Below are 21,854 nucleotides of genomic sequence, written 5' to 3' on the forward strand. Positions count from 1 at the left end.
ATTATTTTTGGTGATATCGTCATACTCTGATTATGTGCTCGTCTGCAGCTCTACACTTTCTCCCACCCACTCCCCCTATTGGTCAGTCGACATCCTGCTCTGAGTGAGTGACAGCTGGGTTTAACCAATCATAGTGAAGCATGAATTCTCAGAAGAATCAGATATTTGTTGTTGTCACCTCTTAAATACGGTATACAGTTGTCCCTCACTATAACGCAATTCGCCTTTCACGGTCTCGCTGTTTCTTTGGTGAAATTTTGCATGCTTTTTTTTTTTTTTTTTTTACAGCATATGAACGTGCATTGTGTTGTGCGTCCTGATTGGCTAAGGGACTGTAGACAATTGTCCATCAGTCTCCTCCATGCCATGTCTCCTGTACAGTACAGAATGTGTTCAGACAAATTTACATAAATGTTGGATCGCAGTGTGACTCTGAAGTGCTGTATGTTTCCAAGTTTTCTCCGCGACAAAACCCACAATGTCGATGAAACGTTCTGCACCGACAAAGGCGCCTACAAAGGTTTGAACTTAAAGAGTGTTTAAACAAGAGAGAAATGTGAGAAAAGTTTATGAAGTGTGTGGTGAGGCATTTTACAGCCTTTAAACATATATAATAATTGTAAAAAATAAAGATGATACTTTGCGGATTTCGCCTATTGCGGGTTATTTTTAGAACGTAACCTCCGTAATAAACGACGGACCACTGTAAAGCCATTTCCTGTATGGATTTTGGTAACATTCCAATGGTGTAGATACGACAAACATTGGACGATCGGTTAGTCGCAGGTCTCCAAACACAAAAGACACCAGTCAATCTCTTACTCAATATCTGGTTGGCCTTTCCTTGTGGACACAGCAAAATAAGTGGTGAGTGAATTTTGTATTGATTTGCTGGATGTTATTGTGCCCATCTGGAGTTCAATGCTTTCCCAATATGTCCACCTTAGGGACAAGCGCAAGGTGTTCATTAAACCATTGTATCCTCACATTAATTCACTTGAGAAGATTTTGATTAAAAAGCAAAATTAACCCAACTTAAGCAACTCTAAAGAAGTGTAACTTATGTGATAATGCACTCTTTTTGACAACCCCCACCATTATAAACAAAGAGGATTGGTACCCGAGTTTTACTGTCTTCAAAACATGAAAAACACACTAGTTTATTTTAACCTTTCTGCATTGCTAATTATTCACCATGATGAGTTTATAAGCTCATTTCACAGCTTTCAGAGGCTAAAATGGTCACCTTTTATATAACGCTTTTCCACGTTCCACGCTTTACATCAAGGAACCATTCACCCATTCATACATCAATGAATTCTAATTACTGGGGACTACGTGGGTTAAGTGTCTTGCTCAAGGACACAACAACAGCTTTCATCGATGGGAGCTGGAATCGCACCGCCGACCTGTGCTAATCTGACCGCTCGACCACTGATTTATGTTTTATGTCGAGCGATGCTTTATAATTAAATGCAGATGGCACAGAGTGAACGGTCTCATTTCTTCAACTGCTTATACAAAACATATGTATTGGGGTAAAACAAACACATATTGCTAAACTAAACACACACACACAAAAAATCAGGTATATATATGTATTGCCGCGTTAAGACAGAGCATCTGCTGTAAAAAAAAAAAATGAACTGAATATGAAAATTACTTAACATAATAGGAGACATTTGATTTGCTAGGCAACCCTTGAAAGCCAAAGAAGCCAGTTAATAGAGCTGCATAAAAATTAGCATCCAATAAGCTAACGGACATTAACTCCCAACCTGGCCGCACAGGTGGTGTTTACTTTCAACGTGCCCACTGCGTAACTGCCCTTGTAATGACAATGCTTTATATACCCAAACCTCAACGTTAGCAATCGCCACGTTCACTGCATCAATTTCCCCCAGTCCTGCCAGCGTACAAGAAGAGAACGCGAGTAGCAGGTGCTTAGCTAAAGTTGCCAAAACAATCTAGCGCTTTATTCGATTAGGACCACCCCCACCCCTCCCGTGAACCCCGCTAGGTGAGTTATTATTAGCAAAAGGAATTAAAAGCCAATTAGGATAGCTGGAAATGAAACTGACTACACGAATTAGATGGCTACAAGGTATGAGTTAGGGATTACACTGTTGAAATTGGATGTGATAGCGTGATTATATGCTCTGGCTTAGCTCTCCCGAATTGTGCGCCATATCTGACAGGGCTGAGCCGGATCCCACTGAGCAAAGCAGGATTTTACATTGTCCTTATTAGCTACAAACAGTGGGGGGAACCGTTGGGGTATGTATAGCGACAAGCCGCCAGCAGGATTTTCCCTTTGTTCTCTTTGAGTCTGTGGTGGCCTCCCAGCTCCTGAACGGCACAGATGAAGGTTAGTTTAGATAAAAGTGAGGAGGACAAAGGGATGGGTCATTATCCCGTATGACACCATCGGTTTGGCGTCACATGGTTTGACTGGCCACCGGCTAGGTTCAACTCTCCACAGATATTGGCGTAGATGATTTTGATTACTGATGTAGCCTTTATTTCATTTGATATATATGTAGACCACAATGGAGATAGTATGGTAATCATTTCGATGTGACGTTCGAGAACAAGTCGGCTCTTTGAACGGTTCCTTAACGTGAACATTTGGAGCTGGATCTAATTTTTTAAACAAACCAAATCTTTTTCGTTCCAATTTTTATGTATTTTCTATTGATTAACGCCAAACCAACACAAGAAGAGCTTTGTGCAAATATATATTATTCTAATGCAATTTTTTATTTAGATTTTCATAATTTCGGAGGGTAAACACACTCCCACTCTCAGTTTGAACCATTTTAAACTAATCTTAGCCTTGGTCCTAGCTGAAAGTTCCATCACTAACTGGAACTGGAGCTGTGTTCTGTCTGTGTTTGATTCATTTAGGACAATGCAGAACTGTGGAAAAGTAAAGTTATTGCATGTAGGGCTAGATGTAAATGGAGTTAAATAATAAAAAATACAATAAAAATAACTATAAAAAGGAAAATTTTCATGATTAGGTAACGTAAGATAAATATTCATCAACATAAAACAACCACTTTGCTTTCCACAGTATTTTTTGCGCAAATCCAGCAATTTTTTTTTTTTCTTTCAGTGTAGTTTTGATTTTAGGACCACAATCACTGAAAAATGATATGCCAATCAATTTTCTTATTTTTTTTTTATTTATTTATTTATTTTTTTCTGGAGCACACAGTGGAATAAGGGGCTGCACAAATATAGTAATAGTTATTTAGGTACATAGTCTCCTTATTTATTCATGAAAGTTTTGCCTTCCACAAACATAATATGAAATGTATAGGATTCTTGTAATTAGTTTAGCAGAACAATCTGTGAAAACTTCCTACTCTTGGATGTGTTTAAATGTGCACTATGTAAAAAATGTAAAACCCCAATTTGAATTAAAAAAAAAAAAAAAAAAAAAAAAAAAAAAATCTAACCAAAATGCTGCTCAATGGGTACATTTTTACATAGCGCTTTTCCATTTTTAAAGGCACTCAAGGCACTTTACATCAAGGAATCACTCACTCTTTCACACATTCATACACAGGTGGGTTAAGTGTCTTGCCCAAGGACAAAACAGCATTCATCTGTGGCAGCTAGAATCGAACCAATAACCTGTGGATCAGTGGATATGACCGCACAACCAATGATGTTTACGTCGAGAGCAGGATTCGAACCGTCAACCTTTGGATCAATGGAAAAATACTCTTAGGACACTTAGATTTTTTTTTTTGTCATTAAAAAATCTGCTATATTGCAAAAATGTAATTGCGGGTGGTTATGGTATAGCATTAAATTCATTTCATAATCATCACAGAACTTATAAGACTAAGAGTAGCTTTGAAGTGGGACAAAAAGTGGTATTTCTTCCACTGTGGCATTGCAGTACATTTGCATTTTGGTGACTAAGCAAAAAGGGCAGAGCGCAAAAGTCATTTCTGAAACACAGTGAAGCCAAAACCTGACTTTTTGAGAACTTTTATCCACAAAAAACCCCCATCACTCTGAAAGCAACGCAGGGAAGAACTATCCAACAACACCAGCTACGCCCTGATGAACTGCAGAAACACGCTTTGATATTAGGGCAAAGGGACTCATTGACCTTCTTTAGCGCTAAGGCACGGAGAGGATCCATGTCTAACAAAATTAAATGGAGCAAAAAGGTAGCAGAGGATTTCATGCACAACAAGGTGTACGCAATGTCAAGGTAGAGGGGCGGGGCTGAGACAGATGTCAGCCAATGGAGCGCGGGCATGTTTATGAGTGATCATAAAGACGGTTCTGCCAGGAGGTAGCCTTAGCAATCTGAAAAGTGCGTGATAAAACAAAATGCATTTCAGTTAATTAGAATTTGAATTTTAGGCTGTGTTACGCTGACAACTGTGTAAAGATTTGCCTGGGTTTACAGTGGTTTATCTTACATGTACACGTATGTTAATTATATGTACTTTATTCTTACTCCAGGTTTGCACAAAACTGTCAAAGCATATTTCTAGTGTCGGAACTGACTCACTTCGCTAGCAATGGTAATAAAGCGTTTCTGATGAGGGGTATTTATGTAAACTCACAACAAAAAGGTCCCGTATTTCATTCCTGGACTTGGTGTGGGAATTTGCATGTTGTTCCTTGCCTGTCCAGCCATAACCAAACGCTTTGACAAAACTTTACAGAGACGAGTGGGTCTGGTACTGTATCCTGTCTCCCCGATTCCAGAAGTCATGATTGACAGGTGGATTAACCAATCAGTGAGATGCATGCTCAGTTTGTGTAAAAACAAACATGGTGGCTGAGGTAAAAAAAAAAAGGGGGAAAATAACCCAAAAGACTGAGAGACACTGTGGGTTTCTGCAGAATCAACAATCAAAGCACCAAACTCATAAAAGAAGTTATGTATTTTGTTCTGAACGATCACAGAATTTTGGAAAGGCGATGTCTTGGGGATTTGAGCGATACGTGATACAAATTGAATCGTCCCAAGTTAAGATGGAGTTTTCAGACCTTTCTGGATTCAAACAGAATGTAGAAGGAACTAGTTGGTCAGGTAATGCTTTCTCCATGTTCCTCCAGCATCAAATTCCTCCAGCTTGTTTTTCCTGACCAAACCAAGCGCATTGAAAGATCCTAAAAGATATATTAACACACTAGGCCTGTCACGATAATTACTGTACTATATCGACTAATTGTTCAATATAAGAAACCTGGAACTCTACATTTTGGAGCTCTATATTTATCGTGTGTACAGTTTCTTTGTAAAAGTGGTAAGATTTGGGGTATTTTTCTTTTGTAAAAGTTGAAATCTTGAAAAGTTTTGAGCTGTAGAGGGTTGAATAAGTCAATTTTATGGCTAATTACTGGTTCATTCTATTTATTTGCTGCAGCTCAGGCCTTTTAATGAGACTGTATTTAAAATTGGTTTACAGGGACTATCTGCATTATTGTAATTGTGTCAGTGGCAAAAAGTGGGAGTACATTTCTGCAGTAACATATGCTTCGAAATGTGTTATCGAGGCAGGCCCAGCACACACTAAATCAAACGTAACAGTATAAGTCAGACAATTCACCCTCGTCGTCTTTGATATCACTTTACATCCTCTGCTTCAAATAATTATTCCGTCTGCAGCTCATATTAATATAAGATGGATTGCCCCTCACCGTGACATTGCCACACAGGGAGTTACAGCACTTCTCTTCCATTACAATTGATGGACCGTATCAGATCGCAAATTAATAAAATCAATATTGTATCTACGGCGTACTCCTATCGATTTAGCACACTCCAGCGGCATTATGAACGGAGGATCTGATTGTACGATCGACAGGGCTTAAAAAGATATGAAGACGAGAGCTGTAATTCAAACCAAACGCTCCCCAGGCAGCAGACAGATAAAAGGGCATTGCTCAAGGTAAAGACGAGGCAAAAATCATATGAAGAATGCAGACGTGTGTGAGAGAAAGCGCTAAAATGAGAAATAAAATAATGTGTGGGTGATTATTATAGCAGCCAATGGAGTCTAGATAAAGATACTCCACTGACACTTGAGTCCTTCTCAACAGGAACTGTCTGAAAGCATGTACTGCATAGTGCACCTACAAGTAAGGCAATATCCAATACCATAGACTGTAAAAAGAAGTGGACTAAGTGAGTGTGGCGTTCGGCTCCAGCCAAATGAAGCTCATCGAGGCTAGCAGTTATACAGGCGAATTTGGGGCCTGAAATTACGATTGCAAGTATCATAGAGCCATCAACCAAAGAGCCAATCCGGAGTGAGGTTGTTGTAGGTTGTTGAGGTTGTGAGGTTGTTGTAGGTGCTTCTCACTGGCACCGCTGTTCTCAGCATATAGTAGGTACTTAGCAATGTTCATATCTTGATTCACAGACAAAAAAGCCACACACAAAAAACACCAGGATCACGTAGAGTGTGTTAATATGAACTTTTAAAGAACAAACTGACGAAGCGGACAAGAGAGGTCATGTTTCCAAGATGGCGCAACATACAGTCGCCCTGGTGGTTTAGATTGCTATGTGATGTGTGTTTTTGTGTGTATATCGTGTGTCAGTGAGCTCTTACACCCGTGAAAAGCTCTTAAACATCAGAACATATTTGTAGCATTGACATTTTAGAATATCTGCACTAAACTGGACACTTTATAATGCCGGTTACCTTAATAAGCCATGTTTGAACTGTTATGTTATGATGTTGTTGTAAATATTTCCCTCTAAGTATTTTATTTTATTTTTAAGCGTATCTTTTTTTAACTTTATGCATGCGCTTATTTGTACTTATTCACAGTTTTTACGTTGCACTTTATCACCAAAGAGAGTTCCTACTTTGTAAGCTGCGTTCACTGACAATGGCAATAAAAGTCTTCTGATTCTGAGACAGACGGGTGACAGTTTTTCAATAGAAAGTGAATTGGAGCCAGAGCCGATGGAGCCGGAAGAGCCCCCATGCCCGCTTCCTATTTGGAACGCAGTGGCTAGCAGGTTAGCTATGTCCATTTTTATATACAGTCTATGTCTAATATCGAAAATTAGTCATTTTTTTTAAAATTGTCAATTGCCTTGACCATTTCATCATTTAAAAACCCATCTAAAGTACTTCTATATTAAAAGTGCACTACGGAGTTTTTCAGGCAGAGGGTCCTCCACCTACTTATCTAAATGCAGCTGAATAAAAGCAGGTTTTCGGGCAACAAAACAATATCATACTACAGAACATTCCACGCAAAGCAATAACATCTCCATGGAGACGAGCAGATGGCACCCTCCACTATCAAAAAACACACACAGTGCACCTTTAACCTACTAAAACAGCATTATATTTACCACTTTAAAATCCTAAGGTAGCGCATTCATCAATTAGTGAGTGATCCTGACAGTGCTTAAGTCCCTTTGTGTTAATTTGAGGTTGAAGATGTGAGCAAAACAAGAGGATAGCAGTTGCGGCTGTGCGAGTGAAGGCTTGTGAAGTCTTGTGCAGGAGAGGAGGGGTCATGGGTGGCTGCTTCCCCCATTAGACTCTCAATCCCTTTCTGTTTTAGCAGCTTTGGTTAAGTGACTAGTGTTAAGATCCCCATTCACACTCAAGCTGCTATTCATCAACCCAGACTTTGCATGGCTAATGGAAGTACCCAATTATTTCTAACCAATTAGCAAGAAAACAGCCTAGCAACTTGGGGATATTTTAGTATTGGCTGGTTCAAAGTTACTCATTGTAGTCCAAAAAATAAGAACATACACTTCGCTATCACACCCAGCTATAAATGTTCTCCAGTGGCTACGGACTTGCAGACTTTGGCCATTGCTTAATAAACGCCTACATTACTTCAACACCGTGTTTTCATCCATTGCCAGACGCGTTTTGAAGTTACAAGAACAATCCGTGAAATAGCTGTTTGTTTTCTAGCTGTGTTGCTAAGCGTCAACCTTGATATGACAAAGCTACAGGTCCCGAGATGATAGAAGGGCGTCTTTTACTCCACGCTTAAAAGAAATGATTTAGAACGTTGACACTTTTCGATCCTATTTGAAGAATTTCATGATGAAGATTTTTATTATAATTCAAAAGTCAGCGATGCCAAACCTGTTTCCGTGCACATATCTGATTCAAAGTTGCAAATGCTTAGCCACCCTATGAAAAGGCAGTTGAGAACTATCCAGCTCCCCATTATAAACTTTATAATAGCTTTATATTAGCATCATAATAGTGTTGTCATGGTCGCTAACATTTCCACCTCCTATTTGATAATAAGGAAAAGGCTTGATACACGATACTGACTTCTTCTTTTTACAATAGAATATAATTTTCAACTAAAGAATAATAGCAGTTTCTTTATTAAATATGACCAGGAGGTTATTCACTAGCTCAAATCATGTCCATATTTCGGATTATTAATGTTCTAAGATGTATTAAAGATATGGCGGTGCTGTCTAAACTATGTTAAATGCATCCATCTGTATCATCCACTGTAACGCCTACCAGTGTGTGGCCTTCCACTTCGGATACAAGTTGGTACAAGATGTGGCCCTCGGTGAAAAAAACAGCTCGCACACACCTGCCTTATACTAACTACACCTTGAACTATCTTAATAAAGGCTTAATTCATAAAGAATATAAAATGTTTCAGGCTTACTAACGACAGTAGCTTAGTTGGTTGAGTGTTTGTTCACTGATCTGAAGGTTGGCGGTTCGAATCCCACTCTCGACGTAAGCATCATATGGTTGCGTAGTTAGATCCACTGACCCACTGGCTGCTGGTGTGATTCCAGCTCCCACAGAAGAATACTGTCGTTGTAAAGAGCTTTGAGTGGATAAAAATGTGACAGTTTACCATTTATCATACTTAATTAAGGGTTATGGTTAGAAGTTCTAATTAGTTAGTACAGTATATTCTGATCTATGTTATAACGTTGTTTCCTCATCAAAAACATACCTGGAGTTGTGTTTTGTTTCATTCGCACAAATTTAACACACAAATCCTGCATATTTAGCCATTTTCTCAACCTCTCAAACACTCTGTTCCACCTTGTGATGTCATGAGGTGATACAGGAAGTGCTCTGTCTTTAAACTCCATCATAGAACTTCTTCAGAATCATTTGGATAATTTCAGCTCTGGATTTGCCAGTCTCTACTGAACAGAACTTAAAAGGTAGATGTTAACTTGAAAACTCACAAATTTTCAAATCACTTCATGACATCACAAGGTGGAACGGAGCATTTTGAGCTTTGGAGATGTAGACAGACTGATACTAAAGCGTTACTGAAACATGTGTGAATGAAACAAAACACAACTCCAGGTATGTTTTTGAGGAGGTAACAGCATTATAACGTGGCGTAAAGCTCTCAAGAGTAAATTTTGCATAATATAGGACCTTTACGTAGTTACTAAGACTGAATAATTTAAAATAACCTATTTGTTCCTTATGATGTATGTCTTTCTTCAGGCTAATTAAGGTGTAGTTATTAAAAAGTGTTACTATACTCTTGACAGCCCTAATAGCTACGCAGGCAAAGGATAGAATCTAGGTCATAATTAAAAAGCCATGTAATGAACGCAGTGAATCTCGCGTTGTTGCAGTAGTAACAGTGACCAGCAGCTGAAATAATTTTACATTGTGATGTGAAATTTGCAATATCCTGGAGGAAAATGGTCAGAACCAATCAGGGCAAAAAACATAGTAATGACAAACCCACTACTTTGTCAGTAATAGCACACGAAATATCACAAATTTGCTGGTAATTGCTTTTGGAGTCCATCTAGCCAAAATGCACTTCCTAATGGAGCATAGCAGTTTCCATATTTGTGTGTTTTTTGACTGTTAGCTTGCTTCACGTCAAGGGATTGCGTTTTTTTACATAGCGAGAGCGAACACTGGGAGGGCGAGATAGGAGAATGCGTGAGCTGAAGGTAGCCCAGTTATAAAAGATCCATCTGGCGGCTCTGGATCACAGGTAGAAATGATTTGACTTGAACACATGAAAGCAGCAGTGAGGGAGCCGTGCAAGGACATAAAAATGTGAAAAACAGACTTGAATTGGGCTTATTAGCAATACTAAAACTACCCATGACTGAAGTTTTCCACTTTTATAGCGGAATAAGGGCGATTTTTGGCAAGGTGGGGTGTGCGTCTTCTTCCTAAAAGGTCAATTTAACACAATGAATTATGTCAGAGGGCTGTTTCCTCTGCCCGTATTTGAACTTCCTGTCTGCTGGCACATCCTTTAACCCCATGCTGCGTCTTCTCTTCCCAGTCCAAATGTTTCCACTAACGTTATATGAAGCCTGACAGCGTTTCAGCTCTCCCCCACTGGTTGCACTAATTAAATTTGTTTTATTTACTCTTTAGAGATACTGCACTAGTCCTTCTGAAAATTTACTGCGAGCTAGCCAGAGTCAGTGTGAACCCAAAAAACGTTTGGCTACAAAAGGTGCACGGAAATGGCAGAAGCTGAGACAACACTTACTTAAATTAAACGTATTTTGTGGCTAAATCCAATAATTAACTTGTCTATTCGTTTAGAGTACGGCACAATTTACTGGGGAAAGGTAAACGGTAAAACGGTAAATTAGCTTAGATATTACGCAGTCGTATTTGGTCAACACTCTCATTCAAATATTCAAAATGTTGCACTGTGTAACTTTTTTGGTAGAAGCTTGTATCCATGGAAATGCTATTGTTATTGAAGCGAAGACTGTCTATACCACTCCACTCTGCTAGGGGGCGATATGCATTTGTTTGCCGCTGACCCGAAATGTTCTAAAGTATGGCATTAAACATAACTGTATTGCATTTACAACCAGCTAGACTTCATGTACGTAGAAATGCTTAATGCCATACTGTGGAACATTCTAGGCAAAGTAATAACACCTCCATGTTATGTGAAAGCTCCATCAGAAAAGTTACATAGTGCACATTTAATTGGTGTCCAACCCTGCATTTATGGATTTATCATTTATTTTAAAATCCTGACAACCAATATTTATATATTTTACTGTCAAACAAAACTGGGGAAAACTGGGCGTCCAAGCAACTACAATAAATAAATAAATACATGTAATTATAATCAGCAACAACTTAATAGGGAAGCAGGGTGGCCGTATACTTTAAGTCCTCAAAAATACCTGCTTTGTTTTTAATGCACCACACACAACGCCACCAGATATTTAAAATAACATTAAATAAAGCTACTCCACTGCTCAATTGTTAAACAGCAAGACATCCTGTATTATTAATGACCATAACTCACAAATCCAAACATCAATTCTCATATACCCTCATGCCAACTCCACCTCTCCCATACATCTCTACAAAACAGAGCACAACACACAGTCCTTCACACATGTCCTTTGCCCTTTTTTTTTTTTTACTTCTGAAAATTGCTTTGCTTTTTTCGTCTTCATTTTTCGTGTCTTCCCTTTCTATTCCCCTATTACTTGCACACAACCGCACACACACACATCTATACCAATTCTGGCTCCACCCCCCCAATTCTCCCCTTTTCCCATTTTCTTTTTGCACACTATCACTGTGTGTATATATATATATATATATATATATATATATATATATATATATATATATATATATATATATATATATATATATAATAAAAATACATAAAAATAATTAATTAATTAATAATAATAATCATAATAATAACAATAATAATAATAAAAGGTTATCTGATGATTATCAGAATTGATGCCATGACACTACATACTATCGATTTTAGTAAATACATTTACTAAAATTGATATTTTATATTTTTATATATTTATATTTTTGTTCATGTCTGATTATATTCTGCTTTTATTTGCTATTTTCTGCATATTACAGTAACCACATTATCCTCACTCAGTGTTTTGTTTTTTGTTTTGTTTTAGTTAAAAGGTTTGTCAAATAACGTCTGAACAGCAAAATCAACTTATTTCTTTCTGATTATAATCCCTCTGATTACCCATGTCAGATTTTGTGTATTACAAGTCATTTATATAATCTTACAGGTCCAGAAATCAAATCATAATCCGATTTTGATGAGCATGTAACTGCCTGTAAACAAAGCTTCTGCAGCTTCCTTCTGTTGAAAAAAAGTCATTAGGTTTAGCGTAGAGTTGAGAAACAGAGTACGTACTGTATGGGACACATTCATATTGGACTTCAAGATATTTGTAGGTCCCGGGACAAGGATCTGGAAACACATCAGGTCCAGCCACAACTGCACACTGCGTCCGGTTGTTACATCTGGAATACACAAAAACATGTACAAATGTTAATTACAGGTTAAATATATGAAATAATCAGTTTTGCTTATAAAAAATACTACACAATTGAGATGTTATTGCTTCAGAATGTGGCATGGTATTGCATTAAACTAAACCTATCACCATGGAAACAAGCAGGTGACACCGGACTCTTTTTTCAAGGTCATACAAAATGTAAAGTTGAATATATATGCAAGATCAGACAAGCAGGTGCTCTGTTTGGAAAGTTACACAGCGGCATTAACGAGGGAAAAAGCAAAAAACAAAACAAAAATTAGAATACGGTAACGTGATTAGAATATGCACGCTCCGATTTACTGGGGAGTTTGGGGAGGCTCACCCATCTATGCAAGTTTTATTCATTGCATAGTCTAGCTTGCACATACATACATACATATTAATACAAGCCCCACAACCTCGCATTCTCGCACATCGTTCCTTCTTCAATATTTTAAAACCATACTACAAAACAAACTACATATTGATTTGCCTGCAATCTGTTGTTCAAATTTCAGAAAACAATCAGAGTTGGAACAATCATGATAATTTTAAATAATGGAAGAAAACCAGTGAAAGAAAGTAAGCGCCATGTGCATTCAAAGCCGTTGTTTTGTTTTTGCCGTTCACCGTGGTAAAATGTAAGAGGAGGTAGCGTAACCAGACGTCCATATTTACCTGGGACGATCTCAGTTTTGAGCCCTTGTCCCAGCAGATTGATCCAAAACCAGTGATTTGTCCCAGTTTTACACAAGAAATGCCCCAGATGTCCCCATTTTTGACCAATTTGATCCCTGCTAACAGTAAAGAGGGGAATGTGCTGTCATTTGTTTAGACAAAATACAGAAAAACCTGCTTGAAAATGGCCAGAACACAAAAATATGTACTTAACTGAACTGACTGAAGTCTCTCAGATCACAAACTGACTGGACTGTAACAATTATTAAATGTATGTATTGTATATGTTCAGGGAGTATAGATAAAAAAATAAAATACATTCAAAATAAATTAAAAAAGATAAGAAAATGAAAGGAAAAAAAATGGAACCTCACTGTTTAAAAAAAAAAATTCTTCAAATGTTTTCACCCTTTCCCTCTTATTTTTTCATTTCTTTTTTGTTTTGTTATCGCTTACCTACCCACACACACATGCACACAGACACACACCACCAACAACAACAAAAATAATAAAAATAACAAATCATTTTTGTCATATTGCCCAGCCCTAACTGATATATTATTATGTTATATGGAATATTAGATTAAAATAATGTGTCTAACCACTAACAAATCAGCATTTGTCGGGGGTAAACAGTGACTTCAATGGCCTCTCTAATTTGGTAGAGAGATATTGAAACTCATTTCTCCACACCAGCACAAATGAAGACATCTAGGTGGTCCATCAAAAATATTTTCTAATCAAGGCGGAGTAATTTTGAGATAATTATTGTAATTGGTTAATAAATGGCATCATCAAAGCCAAATAGAAAAACGCAGTGATTTTGACACCACCTTGTTGTTGAGGCAGTGCATGGCTGGGGCGAGGAAGCATGGTACAGGTTGCTTAGTTATTACAACATGATAGATGACTCTGGGTGGAAGCGTCTGGGGAGGGGTGACACGCAATCAAGCCGGTTGCCAGATCAGCTACCTACGTGAAATGTGAATCTTCATTAAAAACACAATTACAGTGCGGCTGGTGTGCTCGGGTGCCATTTTGTTTTTGGCAGTCATCAATCAGAGGCGTACTTCATATGCACGGAGAGTCTGGGTGCCACACATCATCTCAGCACTCATCTCCTAACATTAACTCTTAAGCGCTTTGACAAGTATTGATCTAATTGTGTGTTTGCGAAATGAAAGACAGGATATGAAAGTTGAGTTACGTTTCAATTTGAGTTGCAATTGTTTTGAAGGGCTTTGTAATACCTAACGGCAATTATCCAGCAGCGTAAACTAAGCAGACATGTTTACCCGAGTCAACTGAAGTATTAAAACATCATTTATGGCCTTAACAAAGCATGGAGATTAACTTAGCTAAAAGATATTTAAAAATATAATATAATGATTCAGGTTTAGTAACTATTTTACAGTCCTATATTACACAAAATGTATTCTTGTGAGGTTTAAACCATTTTATAATGCTGTTACTTCATCAAATACATAACCAGAGCTGTGTTTTGTTTCATTCACACATGTTTGAGTAACCCTGCATTAGTCTATTTACGTCTCCAAAGCTTAAAATGCTCCGTTGCACCTTGTGATGTCAAGAAGTGGTAGTTTTCAAGTTAACAGCTTCCTTTTACCTTTAATTCAATAGAGATTAGCAATTCCAGAGCTGAAATCATCCAAATGATGCTAGTGAAGGTGTATGTCAGGCATGCCCAAACTGAGGCCCGGGGGCCAAATGCAGCCCTCAGACCAATTTTTCTTGGTCCCCAAGCTCCCAGGTGAATTGGCCCATATTGCCTTAAACAGTACTTTTTACTGTACATTTCTGAAAAATATACTTTAACAAGCTCATCTCAAATATGTTATGTGTTGAACTGAGGATGTGAGCGTGAATACAGGTCTAGTGGTTCAATCTAACTTGTAATAATAATGCTGATTTGAAGTATTCACTGTGCTGGCGACCAGTCTATGCCCCTCAATCGGCCCTCGGCTTTGTCTGTGTTTTATATGTGGCCCTTAATGAAAAAAGTTCGGACATCCCTGGTGTATGGAGTTTAAAAACACAGTGGCGCACTTCCTGTATCACCCCATGACATCACAAAGTGGACCAGATTGTAAGAACTCAGCCTAAATATGCTGCGTTTGTGCATTAAAACCAAGTGAACCATGTGTGAAAGAAGCGAAACACAACTCCAGGTCTGTTTGTGATGAGGAAACAAAAGTAAAAATCAGAAAATAGCAAAATATGGGCTCTTTATGTAACAATCTTGAACACTCCTCTAATTCCTCCATCTACAACCATTATATCTCCATAAGGTATTTAGCAACCAGCGTGGCAAATGGCACTGTAAGCTCGCTGAAGGTCAAGGCGGGGTCTGACACCATGATTCATACAGCACAATTAAAGGATTCTCTACACCTTAATTAACATTGATTATATGCTGACTAATTCATCGAACCAGTGAGGGACAAGCAAAGAAGGAGCCCTCCATCTCATTCTGAGTCGGGCCCCGTAATGAGATATGGTCTACTGCCTCGTTCCTATCAACTTTATGGGTTCATGAACCAAGCATGTCACTCCCCTCTCCTCTGCTGTTTACCCCTACTCAGCTGTCTATGTGAGGAGTTAATTTGCTGCTAGTAAACGCCAGTCAAATAAATACAGGGGTCAAGGATTTCAAATGTACAAAACCATTACAGTGACAGCGTTTTTCGCAGTTTCTCGCAAACCTTGATTTCGATCTCGTTTGGTCTGTTTAGGTCAGAGCTTTGGTAATCAGAGGGTGCGAAGGCAAGTTAAGATTAAGTGTCACTTTGAATTAGATGGATGCGAGAGGATGAGTACGGGGAGAGAGAGGGAGGAGAGCGTAAAACAATAGAGAGATACGCGGGATTCACATGATGACTTGTGATGTATGAAATATGAAGGGCTTATTCAGACAACACAAGCCACTGGAACGTCAATACGTCAGCCGCGTTCTAGCAGTAAACGGATTAGCGCTGAAGGGAATGCGTTGATCAAGAGTTTTCATTCAACTGATCTGGACTTTTTAACGCAAATTAAAACGGATTGCAATGTGAATTTTTTTATTATAAATGAGACGGACTTTTAATCATTGCCATTTGACACAAATGTTCCGAAAAATATCAGATTTATTCTTCCAAAGTTTGAACTCTAAAACAAAAAAACACATACAAAAAAACCCAACAAAAAACAAAAAACAAGCTGATCAGACAATAGGAAATGACAGATAAAAAAAAAAAAATAATAATGATGATAATAATGATGATAATAATGATAATGATAATAATAATAATAATAATAATAATAATAATAATAATAATAATAATACTAATAATAATAATAATAATAATAATAATAATAATAATAAAACTGTAAACCAATCACAAGTTCAGAACTGTAAACCAAATAGTCAAGAGGTAAATGCTCAACTAATCCAATTATATTTTTACTGCATTTTATTACTATTGTATATTGTTATATAATAGTTGTGATAGCATATTGTTGTGAAATTAGGTTCGGACAATAAAACACAAACATTTCAACATGTCCTCCTTTTTTACCAATATATTTTTGTATTTTAGTGCCAGTCAAACCAACTGTAAGATTTCATGCAAAGTAATGTTTAACCGCCTCCACTATGTAACCTGCACTTGTGTCACTAAAAGCTTTTTCCACAGACAAGAACAAAGAACAGAACAAATCATGCACGAGCTAAGCTACTACCAAATCTGCGGCATTAATCTGCGTTTTTAATAACTTCCTCTTGAGAGATTAAACATTATAATGTGTATTTACTCTGGATTGTCAAACTTAATCCCAGCCTTAACATTTATCTTGGCCCACTTTTCCGAAAATCTCTTTTATGACTGCTGTGCACTTTTACTTCAATGCACTGACCATAAATAACTGCTCATCAGCTTTCCTACGCAGCTGTCCTGAAGGCACCCGGGTACGCTCAGCAGAATCCGACAAACTCAAAATAAGGGGAGAAATAATTACAATTAAATGTATTAAGCTCCGATCGATGGCGGTGCGGGAGGAGGCAGGGAGACGGAAGAGTGCGCCGCATCACCTGCCACACAACAGATTCACAACGACCAATTAGAATCAGAGCCGGATCAGTTGGCTCGAACGTTGGGTTTGTTTTTTGGACTACGACCTGAAAACAAGACCGCAGTGGGGTCAAATGGAAACGGGGATTTGCGTAGGTGGAGTACGAGCTAGGATACATCTGAAAATAATGGATACTAAAACTAGTATTGAAGCTAGATACTCATTTGAGCAAGTATCGATACTAAAATAGTCACATTCACAGCACATAAATGAATCTGTAGAACAAGTATAAGATCACATAGACACATATACGCCCATGGACTATTATGAAACCTGTAGTACAAGCTGGTATTGTCAAAAGTATCGAAAATCAGACACAACTCGATGCTAAAACTAGTACTGAAAGTAGTATCGAAGCAAGTATGAGATGACAAAGACTAGTACAGTGGTCCCTCGCTAAAATGTGGTTCAACTGCTGTTTTGCGGATTTTTTTCGTGCAATTTTGCGTGCTTTTTTTTACAGGATAAAAACGGGCATTGTGTTCTGCGTCTTGATTGGCTAAGGGACCGTAGACCATTGTCAATCAATCTCCTCCATTCTGTGTTTCCTGTACAGTACCGAGAGCGTTAAGTCAAATGTTGAGTCGACACTACAGGGAAACGGCGCCAGGAAGAAGATGCGCGGTCAGAGTCACTATTAATCAATTAAACAAGAGAGAAATGTGAGAAAATGTTAATGTCTGTCTGAGAAAATGTATAAAGTGTGTGGTGAGGGGTTTTACAATCTTAAAACATACAAAATAATTGTAAAAAATAAAGTTGATACTTTGCGGATTTCGCCTATTGCAGGTTATTTTTAGAACGTGACCCCCACCATAAACGAGGGACCACTGTATATGAAGTTGGACCACAATGGGACCTATGTGGATGACTGAGGGATTTCACAGATATAAGATGGTAATATGAAAGTTGAAATGTTCCATTGCCATTTGGCACAAATGAAAAAAAAAAAAAAAATCTAATTTATTCCTCCAAAGTCTGAACTCTAAAACAAAAAAAGACACAAAAAAACAAGCTGATCACAGACAATAGGAAATGACTGATTTTGCAAAAAACCCCAAAAAACAAACAAAAAAAACCCCCTTAAAAATAAATATAATGATGATGATGATAATAATAAAACTAACAAGCGTTTAACTAGCGTTTTTTTGTTTATCACCACTATCCAATGACAATGGCAAGAATAAGGTGGATAATACCACTATGTTCAGCTTTTTAGACTATGCCAAAAAAATACATTAATTGTAAAAAAAAAAATGGTTTACATAATGGAGTTTTCAAATCAAACTAAATTCAAGCACCGCAGCTTCGCCAACTGTCCCTTCATCCCAGTTCTGGTGCCGATTCCCTGTGTATTCCTCTGTGCTGTGTTTGCTCAGGCTGCCAGCTGACGGAGCCGAGCCTGGTCTAAGCACAAGCTCTAATCACTGTAATCTGCCCTGATCCTGCTGCACCGAGGGCTGCAGAGTCCACTGACCAACACAGCACCAGTACAATGGAAGAAGCCTCGATATGTCTGCAACGGGCCAAATGAATCTAAAATGTACCAAAGCCATTTTTTATTATTATTATTCTTTCCAAATGAAGCGAAATGTGATGCCAGTTACGGGTGGGCGATATTGACAAAAATGATTATCTCTGTATTAAATGTTCAATGATAATCAGCATTTATAGACTGCTTATTTCTTTTAAAAAAAAATTTAAAAAAAAATACAGTTACAGGTCCTTGCCCCCGATCTGAGATTACGCATCACATTCACTAATCTCCTGAACACAACCTCTTTTGGAGATTATCGCAGTCATAACACATAACAGTCTACAATATTTTTTTTTAAAAAGATATGGAATGACAAAATATAACTTGCTGCTTATTTCTTTTTCTTGACTATTTGATCAGAATTCAAACATTTACTGACTATAGATTATACCAGATTATAAACCAAGATGATCAAGTGAGCAGACCCTAAAAAAACATAGTGGGATTATCAATTAACCCCACTTTATAATGACAAAGACTTAATTCATCATGAACTAATAGTTTATTAACAACAATGCAGGCTTAATTAAGGGTTTAGAAGGTATGGCATTAATTAAGTAGTTACCAAATCTGGATCATTCTTCATAAACTTTTGTTCATTATGAATATGAAGTCTCTGATATGAAATGACGAAATATAACTTGCTGCTTTTTTTTTTTTTTTTCTTTACTATTTAATCAGAATTCAAAAATTTACCGACTGTAGTTCTGTTGCTATTACATTATACCAGATTATAAACCAAGGTGATCAAGTGAGCAGACCCTAAAAACATAGCGGGATTATCAATTAACCGCTTGTTTTGGTACCACTTTAAAATAACAACAATAAATCTTAATTCATAATGAACCAATAGTTTATTAACAACAATTCAGGCTTAATTAAGAGTTTAAAAAGTATGGTATAAATTAAGTAGTAGTAGGTAGTAGTCATTCTTCATAATCTTTTGTTCATTGTGAATATGAAGTCTCTGAACATGCTTTAAAAAGACTATTACAAGTTATTTTAACATGTTTTAACGTGTTTCACCCGTGTTTTCTGTTAATCTAGTTTCTTTAGTTCTTTGTTGGGTTGCCAAAAGTATTAAAAATCAGATACAAATCGATACCAAAACTAGTATTGAAACTAGATACTCATTTGAGCAGGTATTGAACTACAAAAGTCACATTCACAGGACAGAAAATAAAAAGTATAAGACACACAGACTAGTATTCACCTATGGATCACTATGGAATTTACCTGGACGACTGAGGGATTACACAAATATAAGACCATGCGGGAATATAAAAGAAAGTACTATGATGTAACGCTAAAAATCTCATTGTATTGTCCAAACAAAGAGTGTTTTTTATAATCACCATGGCAGCAGAATTGACATCGAGTATCCAATATATTCCCTAGTATTGAAATCGAGAAATTTTAGCATCATTTTTTGTATTTAGTAAGTTGTTTTACGTGTGGCTAACTGATTTCAAGCGTCCATTTCTCTCTCCGTCCGCATTTATCGTTATTTTCAGCGCGTTAAGCTGCAGAAAACGACGCGCAAGTCTCTCGGGGTAACGGTTGTTGTGTGTGTGTTTGTTCTTGTGCGGACTGAATGCCTTTGTGCGTTCCTGGCTGTGGACCCATTGGCGACGGAGTTTGTATTTGCGCGAAGAGAGGAGGAGAAAGGCGAGGAGGAAAAAAGTGACGGACAGGTCAATATCCTGTGCCTCTGCTGGGACCCATTACGCTTTAGTTGATGGTCTTGGCCACCCACGGTCCACTTCATTCATTATCTTTGCCAGCTGCACGCCACCAGCATCCATCTTTTCTCATTCGGTCTGTCTCTGTGATGTAAGACGGAAAAGCAAAACAATGCAACGAGCCGTAGAGACGAGGGTAAGAGCAGGAACGAGGGTTCACATTATTACTACTGTGAGGTACTTTAGCAGTATGTTTACTTTGACCAAAGGAGGAAAGATGCCAGGTTTACTAGGTTATAGCCACACATGCTAAGAGATTTCAAGGCAAAGTGAAGTAGGAAGTAGTAGTAGCAGTGGCATTAATAGGAGCATGGCAATAAAAGTAGTAGTAGTAGCAGTAGTTTGTGGTTAGTAGTAATTAGTAAGAATGATTGATTTATAGTAGTATTAGTAACTGTAGTAATAGAATAGTAGTAGTAGAAGAAATAGAATAGTAGTAGAAATAGTAGTAGTAGTGGTAGAAATAGTAGTAGTAGTAGTAGTAATAGGAGAAGTAGTTGTAGTAGTAGTAGTAATAGAATAATAGTAGTAGTAGTAGCAGTAGTATTAGAAATAGTAGTAGAAATAATAAAAGTAGAAGTAGTTGTAGTAGTAAAAGAATAGTAGTCGTAGTAGTAGTAGTAATAATAGAAGTAAAAGTAGTAGTAGTAATAACAGTAGTAGTTGTAGTAGTAATAATAATAGCAGTAGTAGTAGTAGTAGTAGTAATATAATAGTATTAGTAGAAGTAATAGTAGTAATAGAAGTAGTAGTAGTAGTATTAGAAGTAAAAGTAGTAGTAGTAGTAGAAATAATAGTAGTAGTAGTAGTAGTAGTAATAGTAGTAGTAGTAGTAGTAGTAATAGTAGTAGTAGTAGTAGTAGTAGTAGTAGTAGTAGTAGTAGTGGTTGAACTGTCTTTTGATTAAAGCAATCTATGTTTATACTTGTTTACTGTTGTTTTTATGTGTTTGTTTTGATTTGGTTTACACCAGATGCCCTTCCACATCTCTTTACTTTCCTCAGGACTAAACATTCACATTACTTAGATTATACTGCACACTCACTGTTTCTTTTGTGGTGCATAGCTCCATGAGGATTTGTTTGGCAGCATATGGATCATATTTTCAGCTGTAATCCCACTATAATATATCTTTCATACATTGCCATTATTTGGTATTATTTCAAAGGTGGCTTGTACTATGGATTATGAAACTGAAATCTCCACTCATGTTTGTTAAGTGCACTGCGAGCTCAGCAGCGTGGGATTAAATTTGGATGGCCACATCGTTTATATCATTTAAAAGCAGTCATTTTAGTAAAGTGCACTGGTAACTGTCCAACTTATACTTTGAAATGAAAATAATGCTACTTCGCAGCTTCAGTACGGCTTAAAAAGTGTGTTATTGAATAGATATGAAAGAAATAAGAACTCTTCTGCGTTAGTTCCATACTTTTGAAGTGTATTCAAGTGTGAAAGTGATGCTGACAGCTGTCTA

At 37.4% G+C, this 21,854-nt stretch overlaps 1 protein-coding gene across 8 annotated transcripts in view; it reads right to left on the reverse strand.

Moving 5' to 3' along the window:
• Window positions 1-21,854, reverse strand: part of LOC117385965 (adhesion G protein-coupled receptor L3-like) — a 339,155-nt gene that overhangs the window by 145,190 nt on the left and 172,111 nt on the right. For all 8 annotated transcript variants that reach the window (XM_055229021.1, XM_055229023.1, XM_055229022.1 and 5 more), the window contains one exon: window positions 12,163-12,272. In XM_055229021.1, the coding sequence (XP_055084996.1) occupies window positions 12,163-12,272 (110 nt within the window). The remainder of the gene's footprint in view (window positions 1-12,162; window positions 12,273-21,854) is intronic.

Source organism: Periophthalmus magnuspinnatus, chromosome 18 (genome assembly GCF_009829125.3).
Source record: "Periophthalmus magnuspinnatus isolate fPerMag1 chromosome 18, fPerMag1.2.pri, whole genome shotgun sequence".
NCBI classification, from domain to species: Eukaryota; Metazoa; Chordata; class Actinopteri; order Gobiiformes; family Gobiidae; genus Periophthalmus; species Periophthalmus magnuspinnatus.